Genomic DNA, 15243 nt, shown 5'->3' with positions numbered 1-15243 from the left:
AATCTACTCTTTGGGGAAAGTGGGTCCGTTGGGCAAGACCTCGCCATCAGCTCGAACGACGCGACTTGAATTTGCTGGGGTGTGATTGAATATCAGCCGAAAACAGCAGCGGCCTGGAAGCACCCTGTGAGGCTTGCAGCACTCAAAAGATGTTTTGATATAGAAGACGGACCCAAAAGTCACACACACACACACACACACACACACACCCAGGCTGACTTTTGGAGCCTGGCTGGGGTCAGTGTGTGTGTGTGTGTGTTCTGTTCCAGGCTGGAGAAAACAAGCACACCCACCGGGTAGTTTTTGGCTCTGTGGACAGAGCCCAGAGGCTCCAGCCAGTGCACAGTGTCCTGGGAAGAGTTGGCCAGCGGTCAAGCATGCCTGTTCCCCTGGCTACAGTGCCGTCACAGCCTCAAGCAGGACACACTTTAACCTTTCTGCTCTTTCCATGGGTCTGAGAAAGTTGGTTGGGCAGTCAGGCCCGTCCCCTTCTCAGGGAAACTCTATCCCCAGGCTAATTCGAGCCACTCAGCAGGGCAGCTGGCTTTCAAGAGTTGGAACAAGATGCAGAACCCTTACCTGAATAGCCCAGCCCCAGCTCTGTAACTGGAGAGCCTGGACAATCCAGGGGAGAACAAATCTGTGATGTAGTCAACAGCTTCTCAAAGCCTTCCATCAGCACCGGGAACTTCCTGCTGGGGGGGTGGGGTGATTGGGAAACAGGAACACACTTTGGCAACTCTTAAAGAGAGTGGGGGGACAAGTCGATAACCCTTGGTTGGCCTGAGCAATAATGCTCATATTGCCCCTTTGAAGGGGTACCAAAGCAAACGCCAATTGCAGCCAACGCAAACACGGGTTATAGAATCATAGTTGGGAGGAACAACTGGGGTCGTCCCTGCAATGCAGGAGTTGCGCCTAAAGCATCCATGATCGGGCGTCATCCAACATCTGTGCAAAAATCTCCAGTGAAGGAGAGTCCATCACCCTCCAAAGGAGCCCACTCCACGGTCAAACAGCTCTTGGTGCAAGTTCTTCCTAGTTTTGTTGGAATCTCCTTTCTTGTTGTTTTAATCCATTGGTTTGGGTCTTACCCTCTGGAGCGGGAGAAAACAGGCTTGCTCCACCTTCCATGTAGGGTTGGCCAGACTCAATAGAGGACAGGACTTCTGTGCCTTTAATTGCCCTGCTCTCTTTTGACTCTGGAAACCTTAAAGAGAAACCAGCAGACCCTTTGTTTAATTTCCAAGCAAAGGGTCTGCAGGTTTCTCTTTAAGGTTTCCAGACTCAAAAGAGAGCAGGGGCAATTAAAGGCACAGAAGTCCTGTCCACTATTGAGTCTGGCAACCCTACTTCCATGTGATAGCCCTTCAGAAGACAGCTATCATATCACCTCTTGTCCTCCTCTTTTCCAGGCTGAACATACCCAGCTCCAACTGTTCCTCATAAGGCTTGGTTTCCAGAGCCTTTTTCATCTTGGTCACCCTCCTCTGCACACCTCCCAGCACGTCAATATTCCTCTTAAATCATGGTGCCCAGAAGTGGATACAGGACTTCTGGGGGGTCTCACAAGGGTAGAATAGAGCAGTACTATTGCTTTCCTTGATCTGGATACTGGATGCAGCCCAGAACAGCAGTAGGGTTTTTTGCTGTTCTGCATTGTCCTGCTGTCCCACTTCACAAATTACGCTTGCAGCTTTCACCACCACCTGGAATGCATTTGATGTATGGGCAGAATGTAGACTGTTACCTTAGACAAGAGTCAAACCATGCATCTATGTAGCTCTGCAACGTCTACACTGACTACCAACAGCTCTCCAGTATTTCAGGCAGGGAATCTTCCCCAGCCCTTCCTGGAAAGGCTGGAGCCATTTCCATGCAAACAGGGAGGTTATTGGGTTGTTTTTATTTTGATTATGCATTTTGTGGTTTTATATTTTTATTTGGTGAACTGCACCAAGACCTGCGGGTGTGTTGTGGTTTAGTCGTTTAGTCGTGTCCGACTCTTCGTGACCCCATGGACCATAGCACGCCAGGCACTCCTGTCTTCCACTGCCTCCCGCAGTTTGGTCAAACTCATGTTTGTAGCTTCAAGAACACTGTCCAACCATCTCGTCCTTTGTCGTCCCCTTCTCCTTGTGCCCTCCATCTTTCCCAACATCAGGGTCTTTTCCAAGGATTCTTCTCTTCTCATGAGGTGGCCAAAGTATTGGAGCCTCAGCTTCAGGATCTGTCCTTCCAGTGAGCACTCAGGGCTGATTTCCTTCAGAATGGATAGGTTTGATCTTCTTGCAGTCCATGGGACTCTCAAGAGTCTCCTCCAGCACCCTAATTCAAAAGCATCAATTCTTCGGCGATCAGCCTTCTTTATGGTCCAGCTCTCACTTCCATACATCACTACTGGGAAAACCATAGCTTTAACTATACGGACCTTTGTCGGCAAGGTGATGTCTCTGCTTTTTAAGATGCTGTCTAGGTTTGTCATTGCTTTTCTCCTAAGAAGCAGGCGTCTTTTAATTTCGTGACTGCTGTCACCATCCGCAGTGATCAAGGAGCCCAAGAAAGTAAAATCTCTCACTGCCTCCATTTCTTCCCCTTCTATTTGCCAGGAGGTGATGGGACCAGTGGCCATGATCTTGGTTTTTTTGATATTGAGCTTCAGACCATATTTTGCGCTCTCCTCTTTCACCCTTTACCTGCGGGTAAAGGGCGGTATATAAATTCAATTAATAATGCAAAACACCATGGTCCTTCCCCAAATATTAAGGGCAGGGGGCAACCACTTATAAGCAGACACAGGCTGGAGAAGGAACCCGCCTGCCTGCTTTTGCTAATGTGGAAGCAGAATGTATGCTTCTGCGGTCTGCAGGGATCTGGGCCTGTCACAGGAGGCATGAGCTTGCTTCTATCTTAAGGAAACATCTCTCTTATGAGTGTAACAGGATAAACATGAAGGTGGGAGGAAAAGTGAAGTATGGAATGGTTTTGGACCAGAAATGTTTGCATATCCCCCCCCCCGCAAACTACAATAGTTTCTTCTGGATTCTTATTAACCACATTGTGATAACTTTGTCACCTCTATAAAAGCTGTTAGGGTGTTTTGCTTACATACAGAGGGTATCAATCAGAAGTCTGGCTCATGAGTCTTCCGCAATGCAATTGCCTTGTCTTAACATTGGCTCCCAGTACATTTCCGAGCACAATTCAAAGTGTTGGTGCTGACCTTTAAAGCCCTAAACGGCCTCGGTCCAGTATACCTGAAGGAGCGTCTCCTCCCATCGTTTTGCCCGGACACTGAGGTCCAGCGCCGAGGGCCTTCTGGCGGTTCCCTCGCTACGAGAAGCCAAGTTACAGGGAACCAGGCAGAGGGCCTTCTCGGTAGTGGCACCCACCCTGTGGAATGCCCTCCCACCAGAGGTCAAAGAGAACAACAACTACCAGACCTTTAGAAGGCATCTCAAGCATAGCTGCCAAGTTTTCCCTTTTCTCACGAGGAAGCCTATTCAGCATAAGGGAATTTCCCTTAAAAAAAGGGATAACTTGGCAGCTATGATCTCAAGGCAGCCCTGTTTAGGGAAGCTTTTAATGTTTGATGGATTTCTGTATTTTAATATTTTGTTGGAAGCCACCCAGAGTGGCTGGGGGAACCCGGCCAGTTGGGCGGGGTATAAATAATAAATTATTATTATTAAGATTCTTGAACAGACTTTATTCCCACCACGTTATGAAAGCTGTTTTTCTTCCACTCTAATATCAGTGATGAAAATTACATAATTCTATTTCTTTTACTGATAGCTCCTGCCCACACGGAACAGTATTTACCCATGCAACGGTATTTAGACTATGGACAAAAAACATGCAACTGCTTGCTTGGGTGTAGTGTGGAAGGGCCCAAATTTGAGCAATAGGCTAAATGCTTTGCATGTAGGGCACTCCAGTTGCAAATTCCTTTTTTTTTAAAAAAAAGGGGGGGCTGCTGGTAGTAGTTGGAAAGATTCCTGCCTCTGCCTTTGAGAGCCGCCACAAGAAGTGGATTACAAGGGCTAACTTAGCTTCGCATGTTTGCGCATTCCAACTCTGGGAAAAGGATGCTAGATGTCCTCCACACCCTGGCAGCTCCCCACCAAACAGCCTTAGCTCAAAGTCAAAATGAAAACCTATTTGCCCTGATTCTGCCTGTAGTCTCTACTGTGCATGGTGGTCTTTATTGAAAGTCAGCTGGTATGCAATCATGGGGGCTTCTGCTAGGCAAGTCAACGGTGCCAGAAGCATTCGTAAGCGGCAGCACAGATCGAGCTTTAAATTTGAGGAACTGAAGTTCAGAGAGTTACTCCCAACTGCAACAAACCACAAGCGAAAGGCTACTTTTCACTACTAGCCCAGTGCTGGGATCCTCATGGGTGTTGCAAAGCCAGACCTATTGGCCCCACCTAGCCCATTGCTCCTGGCACGCACTGGCAGCAGATCTCCAGGTTTTCAGGCAGATTTTCCCAGCCTTACCTGGCACTGCTAGAGATTGAACTTGGGCCCTTCTGAATGTAAAGTTTCTTCCACTCTAATATCAGTGATGAAAATTACATAATTCTATTTCTTTTAATGATAGCCCCTGACCACATGGAACAGTATTTACCCATGCAACAGTATTTAGACTATGGACAAAAAACATGCAACTGCTTGCTTGGGTGACTGAAAGCCAAGTTGTTGGGATTTATCCATGAAACCATGGGTGAAAGCAGGGAGGGATAGCACTGATTCTTGTTACACCGTTAGCCCAAAGGAAGCAAGTAAGGACAGGCTGGGGAAGCCCTGACAGACCCTCACGTGGGGGCATCTCCACTACCAGACTCAAGTGATCCAAACCTGAGCTGTGGCCGAGTAGACAAAGAGGAGAACAGAGGCAACATTAACCGGCCTTGTCGGCAGCTGCAAGGAGGGTGCAAGCCCGGCGTCTGGGAAGGTGGTCAACAGCGTACATCCAATTTGGATCCTAAAATAGCACTTCTATCATGCTACTCAGAAGCCACTCAACAGCTTTCCTACAAGGATCTCGTTACTCACCTGATGGCTGCAGCACGGCTTACCATTGCAATGCATTGGAAGTCTCTCGGCACAGACCTGCTTGAGATCTGGACTGCACAACTCTGGGAATTAAAATTAATGGACATGTGCAAAGGAGCCAAATGACAAGAAAACCACCAATTTTCAACCAACCTGGCACAGTTTTATTACATATACAACATCAAAGCAACTTTGTTCTATGGACATGGGACACATGTCAACCTTGGTTTAAAAGCTAAAATCACTGGAAAGTTAAATGTAATTAAAAGAGAAATGTGGTGCTTCTGGCTGAATAACGATTGTTGCTTCCTGTATAGGTATGTGAAAATAATAGCACAAAATGGGGATTGGGGGGGCGGGGGAGAAAGAGCATGCATCCATCTCCACTTCAGCTCAAAGAAAAAGAAAGCCTGCCCCCCTCTCCCCTTGACTGCACTCAGGTCCACATGCTGTGGTACAGGTTTATCGAAAGCACGGTTCCCAACCAGAGCCAGCAATTAAGGCAGGAGGGTCCAGTCCAGGAAACAAGGCCACACAAGAACAAGGCAGTTCTGCACTTAGCAACTCAAGACCTAGAAGGTATGTGCAAAATGTTTTGAGGGTTGGGTTTCAGTTACGGAGAGAAATTGAAAAATGACACTGTTTTTTCTAGGCTTAACAGGAAAAGCACTCCCAGTAGTAACGTTTTATACTGCTTAAGTATATAATAGTTTATTGGTAAACAAGTCAATAAAATACAAACATCTCTATACTAAGAATGGAAAAAAGCACCCCTTGTCTTTTCTTTCTGGCTGCAGATCAGCGTTGAAACCTTTTGGAAAAGTTTGGAGAGTGGGGCACTGTCAGGGGCTGGTCGCTGGCCTTGATCTCCACCGGCTGGTACCTGTGGATGGGGTTGGCTTTGTGTACCTGGGAAGGAAAAGAAGGAGGAGGTTCTAAGCACCGTCAAAGGAGAAAGTGCTGTTGTCAAGGAACACAAGGACTGCACCCAACCACTGAGAGACTGCAAATGGCAATAGAGGCACACAAGAGAGAATTGAGCTCTAAGTTCAAGTTAAGCCAATTTCAGTGTGCCATTGATTGCACCCCCCGCCTCCCAGTATGTGTAGAAGCAAGAGTCAAGACATCTTGACCCGCCGAGATGCAGGAACGGTTGCAGGTAACTTGAAAATCAAAGGAACAGATGAAGCTACTTTATACCAAGGCAGCTCTCCAACATCTTTCCAGCTCAGAATTAACTGCTGCAAAGTGTAGTAGACATCTGGCTGGGCCTGTTTCCCCAGAAGTGGAAAGCCAAAGACCTTCCAATCAGGTGGCACAGACAGAGTCTGGAAAATCCCACACACAAGGTAAGAGATCTACCACTGAGCTACAGAGCCAGCTTAGTTGGTTTTAAGACCTTCTGCCAGTAAAAATATTATATGTTATTTTATTTACTGAGCTGCCTGCACTGCTAAGAAAAGATGGGACCCTTTGCTGAACCAGCCGCTTAGGCATCTATGATCCAGATTCATGTCCCTCAAGCCAGAGGCTCATTTACCAGCTCTCCTCTCAGCTCAGCCAACTCGGCTTTCCTCTGCTCTTCCTCATGACGTCTCGCTGTCTCCTGCAGCCGCGCTTTCTCAGCTTCAAGTTCTGCCATCCGCCTATCGAATTCCTGCCGCTCTCGGGCGCGCCGCTCTGTGGCCAGCTCAAAGCCTTTTGGAGCTATGGAACCAAAAAGGACACCTGAGTTTCTGAATGGAAGGGGAACAACTCTTTATGCAGGAAGGTGGTGCCTGTCACACAAAGCACCCCAATTGCGTGTTTGCTTTTCAAAATGGAAGAGCAGCCCTTCCGGATCAGACCAAATTTCCATCTAATGCTAGTCCTTCATCCTATGGGATCCAACTAGAATTTCAGCTGCAAAACTGAGCTTTGCAGAACTGCTTTGAGGCTGGTTGGATCCTTTCTCTTGAAGCTTCATTTGCTAGGATGAAAGGTACAAGGCATTATGTAGACACCTGGCTCCCTGCTCAGACAGGCCCGTGGGCCATCCAGCCCAGCATCCTGTTCCCACAGGGTCCAACTAGAGGCCTGTGGGAAGCCCACATGCAGGATTCAAGCACAAGAGCCTCTCCCCTCCGGCAATACCTCTTCCAGCATTCAGAAGTATTGCAACCAAGGCTTCAGGGTGTGGGATGTAACATAAGCAGTCAAGTACAACACTTCCTGTTTGCCTAGAGTGGGCACACACAGGGGGGTGTTGATCCAGCCAGTTGAACTTCCTGTTACACCTGGTCTGCAGCATCCTCCCCCTACATGTGACCAGGTAGGTGGGCGTGACCCTTGCAGACCCCACAAAAGGTCCAGTCATGCAGCCACCTTCCTCTTCTGATGCCTTTTCTTCTATTGGACTGCACTGCTGGCTCTCTGCCAGCAGAACATGGGCCATCCTTACAAGGATGTAAGCCACACTGTATCTGTAACTACAAGCTAAAGCCTGCCTTCAGGGATCCAATTATGAACTGAATGTGAATAAACTTATTACCTTTAAGGAAGCTTTTTGTGTCTTTATTCCTTTTAGGAGGGATAAAAGGGCTCTTACCAGGAATATACTCCAATCTGAAGAAAGCCAGATTGGATTGCTTAAGTAAAGAGATTCCTGCTGTATACTGGGGAATGTCGCTCTGCTGCTGACTCACAAGTGTGAGTTAGGAAGGATAGTATTAAATCACTATATCCTCTCCTAGTATCTACAACATTCCCACAAAGGGCACTGACAATATTCTGTCACCCAAGAGCAAGCTTGCCTCTTCCTTGGAGTAGCCATAAGCCGAGCCCTTTGTCCTCAAGGAACTGAGGAATGTAGAGAAGGCTGGAAGCGGCTGCCAAGATCATGGCTCCCTGCCTTCTGCTTACGCCTGATCTAACTTAGCACTCAATCAACAGCCATGTCTCCACACAGCTGTCGAACGTTACTGCCCTCACTTGTTCTTGTGGCAACTGGGATGGGACTTCCCCCTGCCCCCCAGGCACAGATGCAAGCTAACATCATGATGCAAGGCACCACTTTGGGGTTAAGTGGCTGGGCCCAAAGACTGCCCAAGGGAGCCTCACCTGAAAGGACTTTGCTCTCCCTCTTGGGCACAAAAGGTTCCTGGTGCACCACGGTGCTTGGCTGAGCCTTGAAAGAAGCAGCTTCCATCTGTTGTTTCATCTCTTCCTTGAGCTGTTCAGGAAGTGAGGGAAGTTGGGAGAAAAAGATTTAAGAGACCCCCCAGACATTCCTCACCAAGACAAACAAAGTCCACAAGGCAGACTGACAAGTCAGCAAAAATAAGGTAATGTGGTCTAGTATTGTCTGGGTTGGCTAGGATTTTAAGAATTTGATCCAGTTTCTTCCCTTCTGCCACACATTATCTAAGAGCAAGTTTACAGACACTATGCACTTGCACACAAGTACAAATACACACTGCTTGTCATACACACGTGGCACTTGAGCCATGCGACAACACGCAGCTTGAAAATAACAAAAAGCAGCGGTTATAAGGGACCAGACTCTATACACCCAAGTATTCTTTTAAAACAATGTACTTTAAGCAGCAAATTCCAGGGCTGAAAAGCATTCATTCAACAAGGAGGGCTTATTCCATATAGCTACTTCTCTCCCTATAGGCCAGATGTGGCTAATTTGGGCCTTCCAGATGTTGGACCACAACTACCTTTATTAGCCCTGACCACTGGCCAAGCGGGCTAGAGTTTGTGGGAGTTGCAGCCCAGTAACATATGGAGGGCTCCAGGTTAACTATCCCTGTTGTAGAAGAAAGTGGGGTGGAGAGCAGAGATACAGATCTTACATTCTTCCCTGTGTGGGTGAGCAATTTTGATGCATAACAGGAAAAGCACCCCTAGTAGGATGCTTCCCCCATCTGTTTCGCATGACCCCATCCACACAAGGCCACTTTGGCCAGACAAAACACTGCAGGAAGAGGCCACTAGGATGCTCCCAGTCTAAACACCAGAATCAGCCCCCGCAAGTGCAGGGTTGGGTTGGATGCTGCTTCTGATGGCAAGCCTCAGACTCTCTTCTTCCGACGATGGAAGGGAAATTGTAAAGATGGCCAGGGAGGGCCCCTGGCTCAGTCAGCTGCTCAGCCCCCTCTCACCTGCTGCTCCCACTGCTCGTGCTTCACAGCTCCTCTCATATCAACAGCCAGTTGGAAGGGCTCCAGCTTGGTGGGGCTCTTGGTCTTCTTTTCTGGAAGCTTGACGTGGTCAAAGTGGGGCAGGGGGAGTGCTTTGAACTTTGGCACCTTCCAACGAAACACAGAACAAGGCTCAGCATTGCTGGTGAGATGAAGACTTGGAACATAGTAAACACATCAAGTGAAAAAGCTCTTGGAGAAAGCTGGGAGAGGTCTTGGAGGTCACCCTCCCTCACCTAATCTTTCAGGTGCATCTTCTCTCTCCTTTTAGATGGAGGCCCTTCCAGCTGCTATAGACTACAATTCCCATCTGCCCCAGCCAGCATGCCCACGGTGGCTGGGAATGACAAGAATTGTAGTCCAAAACAGCTGGAGGGCACCAAATTGGGGAAGGCCCTCCTTCTCTTCTAGTTCCCACCTGGCATCTCAATAGGCCCTCCTTCTCTTCTAGTTCCCACCTGGCATCTGAGGTCAGGCAGATGGTGACTGGGGAGAGGCCCTCTTAAGTCGCTGTGACTAAACATCAGGAAGAACTTTCTGACAGTAAGTGCTGTTCAACAGTGGAATGGTCTACCCCAGGAGGTTGTGGAATCTCCTTCCTTGGAGGTTTTTAAGCAGAGGTTGGAAGACCGTCTGTCACTGCAGGGGGTTGGGCTAGATGATCCTCGGGGTCCCTCCCAACTCTATGATTCTATGATCCTCTGCTTGAAATCCTGGAAAACTGCTGCTGGTCAGCGCAGACAATACTGAGACAGATGACCCAGCCATCTGACTCCATGAGGGAGCTTCCTATACTTTGTCAGTACAGTGGTACCTCTACTTACGAATTTAATGTGTTCCGAACGCACATTCGTAAGTCAAAAAAAATTGTAAGTCGAATCCCATAGGAATGCATTGGGAGAAAAATTCGTAAGTCGAAGCAACCCTATCTAAAAATTCGTAAGTAGAAAAAATCCTATCTAAACCACATCCAAGATGGCGGACAGAGCTCCGTTCGTAAGTAGAGGTACCACTGTACATTATATGCTCACATGGAGCTTAGATCCCACAAGGGAATCCTCGTAGAATAGCAGCAAATAAGGACTGAGATTCTTTGTACAATGTAATGGTGTAAACAAATAGTGAAGCTTACATTTGTAATGTTTTGAAAGTTTTTAAGATAATATTTTAGTTTCCTGTTAATTGTGTTGCTTTGAATGTATACTTTATATTTGACTTCCTTCTGTGGTGTTTTATTTTGGGTTGCTTTATTTCATGTTTTAATGTAGGTAGTAATCAGCTTTGAGATTTTTTTGGGGGTAAAAATATACAGCAGTCTAGAAATAGAAAGAATAATAATACAGATTGGCATTCACTTTTCTCCAAGAGCCATCTACTTCCCTACAGCTATTTTAGGCAAGTGAGCCTCCCCAATGAAGCCTGGACAACTGATGGGAACCTCTGGCCTTCCCTTCTCTGCCAAAGACACTTTTAGAAGCTTGGTCTTAAATGTGATCCGTTAGAGCAAGGGTGAGGAACCCATGGCTCTGCAGATGTTGATGGACTACAACTCCTTGATCATTGCCCATGCTGGCAGGGGCTGGCGGGAACTGTTGCTTATTAATTTATATATCACTTAATTGCCAAAGTGGCCTCTAAGCAGTTTACACAATAAAACAATTCTGTCAAAACATTAAAATATGGGAGTGGGAGTCCAACATCTGGAAGATGGCAGGTTGCCCACCCGTGAGTTAGAGAGATAACCAGCAGATTCCTACATAGCCCAGGGAATGGCCAACATCTGCTTCCTTCTTTTGTGGCCCATTTAGATAGAGAATTGCGCAAGGATCCACTTTTGCTTTTGGATAGTAGTGTCAGCAGGAGGATGGCCTCTGCCCCAACAGGAAGAGGGTGTCCCTAAATGAAAAGCACCCACCTCTTCTTTTTGCAATTCTTCAATTTTCTTCTCTTTCTGAAGAAGCCTCTCTTTGTCCCGAGAGTCAAAGGAGAAAGGGCACATCTCCACCTGCCTAGGTTCTGCAGCTTTTGGCTTAAAGGGCACCCCAAAGTATGGCACTGGCTTGGCTTTGATCACAGGCACAACTTCCTCTTCCTGTAGAGAAAAACAGCACGGGAAATGGAGTAGGGAAGGGAACAAAGGCAGCCTCCACTCCCCCACCTGACCTTGTGTGAAGAGTTGCATCTTAAGGAGACTTGGAGAGGGCAGAATGGCTGTGGCAAATCCAGGAACCAGTTCAAAAAGGGACTCTAAAAAAAATCACCCAGCCGCTAGGATATTTACCATCCAGCTGTGTCAGCTGATGGCCCAGAGCTGCCTGGTTGCAGGGAAAACACTCACTTAGAAGGGCTGAGCGGCTCATTTGAACCCTAAGTCCCATGTCAGGCCCTGGCTGGCTACAGCAGTGAAGCAACACCAGGGCCTCCAACTACCCCGCACTACAGAAAAAGAATCACCTTCACTTTCTCCTCTTTAGCCAGGAAGCCAACTCTGTTCTTCAGAGCAAATGCTGGGGACTGTGGGACTGTGGGAGGGAGCAGCTTTTTCTCAGGAACACCCTGCAGGAACAAAACAGCAAGTTGCACTACCGGCGAGTCAGGAAACATGGAGTAGTGTTAAAACAAATTCCCCTCCTACATTTTGCATTCGGACAAATCAACCTGGTGGAAACACAGCAGTGCCATCTGATGATAAGCTCTGCCCTTAAATACACAGGGCTCTGTGTGCCCTGCACAAACCCCTCATCTTTGCTCACTCAGGTCTTAACCAAGAGAGAGTTCTGTTAATGTTAGAATCATTCTCAGTGGCCTCCCTGTCCCCTGGACTAATTTTATTCTGCTCGCCTTGGAAAGACGCCCCTTCTCCCTCTTGCATCCTGCCACTGCTAGCAGGTCAGAGCGCTAGGGAAACAAGGAGGGCTCCTTCCTGTATCCAGAGTGCTCTGAGCTGTTCAACCTTTCCAAGAGGTGAGCAAAAGTACTTTCCTCCCCATTGCAGTGCTGGATGGAAAGCTTCCAGCAAGAGGCAAGAAACCTTCACACACACCCTCCACGCTGCATGGATCGGGGAGACTGGATAGCTGCCTGCTCCTGCTTGTGTGAGTCCATTTGTGCACCAACTTTGCCCCCCCCCTTGCAGGCAACCCTAAGTTGGGGAGCCAATTGTGGATGCAGCCATTGGGTCCCAAAAGGTGCCTCTCCTCTATGACAGGAGCTGGTAAGCATCTGGTTAGGGATGAAGGGGAGAGTGTTTCTGATGGTCCAAATATTATTTGTTATTTATACCCCACCCATCTGGCTGGGTTTGCCCCACCACTCGGGGCGGCTTCCAATAAATACCAAAATACATTAAAATATCACAGATTAAAAACTTCCCTAAACAGGGCTGCCTTTAGTTGTTTTCTAAATGTAAGGTAGTTGTTTATCTCCTTGTGCCTCCGATGGAAGGGCGTTCCACAGGGCGGGCGCCACTACCAAGGCCCTCTGCCTGGTTCCCTGTAGCTTTGCTTCTCGCAATGAGGGAACCGCCAGAGGGCCCTCAGCGCTGGATCTGTGTCCGGGCTGAACGATGGGGGTGGAGACGCTCCTTCAGGTATACTGGACCGAGCCCATTTAGGGCTTTAAAGGTCAGCACCAACACTTTGAATTGTGCTCGGAAACGTACTGGGAGCCAATGTGGGTCTCTTAGGACCGGTGTTATGTGGTCTCGACGGCTACTCCCAGTCACCAGTCTAGCTGCCGCATTCTGGATTAATTGCAGTTTCCGGGTCACCTTCAAAGTTAGCCCCACATATGGATGTGGAGTAAAAGTAGGCAGTGAGCCCAACAGCCAAGCAAAGAAGTCAAAAGTCCATAGGTGAAAATGTATGAGCAACAAGCACTAGACTAGAACAAGAAGACTCTGAAGCCAGACAAAGGACTGATGCTCTTGGCATCAAAAAGGAAAACTGGAAGCCTGGCGGAATGCAGAGAATCAATAATAGATTCAGACCATCTTAGTACCAACTTCAGCCCATTTTCCTTTGAGGGTGAAAAACACAAGCTGCAAAGATTACCACCACATCCTCCAGGATTTTAGTGGGACACGGCCTCGAATGGAACTGGAAGTGTTCCTCCTCCTGGTGCTTCTTCTTGCTCTCCCGTTCTTGAATGCGCTTCTCTATTTCCAAATCAAAGCCAACTGGCTTGGTGGGCTCCTTCACTGGAGGCTTCTTGGGCAAGATTGGTGTTCCCTCCAGGATCCGGGGGTTGAGTTCTTGAGCTTTGAACCTGTACCTGCCAGACAATGAAGCAAATGGTGAGACTCTAATGTGGAGTCAAAATTACTCCATGCCACGGGCTGAAGTTGCCTGAGGTTAGCCCATTCCTGTGACACGACACTTCAAAGCCATGGCCGTGTGTCTGCAATTTGACATTTCTGACTGCAGAAGCTTTGAACTAACCCACAAGCCTCCTCCTGCTGTCTGATAGGCAGATGAGCAGGCAGGGTAGTGCTCATGCCTTCTCCCACTCAGAAGGGAGGCTGACCAGCTTTAACATACCCATTCATGTGGGTGTACAAAGCTGCTCTATCCTAAGTCAAACCACAAGCCCATTGAGTCCAATATAAGATGGGGGACACCTGGCTTGTCAGTAGTACATATGAAAATGATTGAGGGGTCTTAGCAGACCACCAGCTTAACATGTGGCAACACTGTGATGCAGCAGAAAAAAACAAACAAAAAACCTAATGCTATTCTAGGCTGCATCAGCAGAAGTACAGGGTCCAGGTCAAGGGAAGTCATAGTACTGCTCTATTCAGTCTTGGTCAGACACACCTGGAATACTATGTCCAGCTCTGGGCACTAGAATTTAAGATATTGATAAGTTGGAATGGGTGTAGAGGACGATGATCAAGATTATCAAGGGCGCTGGGTATGTTTAGCCTGGGAAAGAGGAGATTGAGAGGAAATAGGATAGCCATCTTCAAATATCTAAACGGCTATCCCATGGGAGATGGAGCAAGCTTGTTTTCTTCTGCTCTGGAGGGTAGGACTCTAATGGATTCCAATTAAAAAAAAGGAGATTCCAACTAAACATCACAAGAACTGTCTCACAGTAAAGCTGTTAAACAGTGCAACAGTCTCCCTCGGGAGGTGGTGGACTCTCCTTTGTTGGAAATTTTAAAGTTGAATACCCATCTGTCAGGGATGCTTTAGTTGAGATTCATGCATTGCAGAGGGTTTGACTAGATGACCTTTGGGGGACCCTTCAACTCCACGATTCTATGATTCTATGAGTCATGGGCTATGCTTACTTGCAACAGCTCTCCAGAGTCTCTCAAAGCTCTACTACAAGCCATACCTCGGTTTAAGTACACCTCGGTTTGAGTATTTTCAATTTAAGTACTCCGCGGACCTGTCTGGAATGGATTAATTCACTTTCCATTACTTTCAATGCGAAAGTTCGCTTCAGGTTAAGTACGCTTCAGGTTAAGTACGGACTTCTGGAACCAATTACACTCACACCTCGGGTTAAGTACGCTTCAGGTTGAGTACTCCGCAGACCCGTCTGGAACAGATTAATCCACTTTCCATTACTTTCAATGGGAAAGTTCGCTTCAGGTTAAGTACGCTTCAGGTTAAGTACAGACTTTCAGAACCAATTGTGTTTGTAAACCGAGGTACCACTGTACTGGGCATCCTTAGCTGGAGAGGCTATAAATTAAACCTGGTACCTACAGGCCAAGCATGTTCTCAAGCACTAAGGCAGGCATCCTCAAACTGCGGACCTCCAGATGTTTTGGCCTACAACTCCCATGATCCCTAGCTAACAGGACCAGTGGTCGGGGAAGATGGGAATTGTAGTCCAAAAAATCCGGAGGGCCAAAGTTTGGGGGTGCCTACACTAAGGTATGGTGCCTCATCTTCCAGAGGCATTCCTTCCTAGTTTTGTAGATGACAAAATCTCAGTTGGAAGATTTGCCATGGAATAGATACAGGCAAGTGCACAAACCAGCCTC

The 15243-nt window shown here is 47.6% G+C and overlaps 1 protein-coding gene across 2 annotated transcripts in view; it reads right to left on the bottom strand.

The window, feature by feature from the left end:
- Positions 1 to 4947: 4947 nt before the first annotated feature.
- TPX2 (TPX2 microtubule nucleation factor) overlaps positions 4948 to 15243 on the bottom strand; it is a 32299-nt gene continuing 22003 nt past the window's right edge. For both annotated transcript variants that reach the window (XM_035124036.2, XM_035124034.2), the window contains exons 10-16: positions 13298 to 13517; positions 11700 to 11801; positions 11161 to 11337; positions 9207 to 9353; positions 8158 to 8269; positions 6599 to 6765; positions 4948 to 5967 (exon numbers count right to left, since the gene is read on the bottom strand). In XM_035124036.2, the coding sequence (XP_034979927.2) occupies positions 5857 to 5967; positions 6599 to 6765; positions 8158 to 8269; positions 9207 to 9353; positions 11161 to 11337; positions 11700 to 11801; positions 13298 to 13517 (1036 nt within the window). In that variant the 3' untranslated portion in view covers positions 4948 to 5856. The remainder of the gene's footprint in view (positions 5968 to 6598; positions 6766 to 8157; positions 8270 to 9206; positions 9354 to 11160; positions 11338 to 11699; positions 11802 to 13297; positions 13518 to 15243) is intronic.

This window comes from Zootoca vivipara, chromosome 7 (genome assembly GCF_963506605.1).
Source record: "Zootoca vivipara chromosome 7, rZooViv1.1, whole genome shotgun sequence".
In the NCBI taxonomy this organism is placed as follows: Eukaryota; Metazoa; Chordata; class Lepidosauria; order Squamata; family Lacertidae; genus Zootoca; species Zootoca vivipara.
Note: the sequence above shows the minus strand (reverse complement) of the source record. Positions and strands in the feature narration are given on the sequence as shown.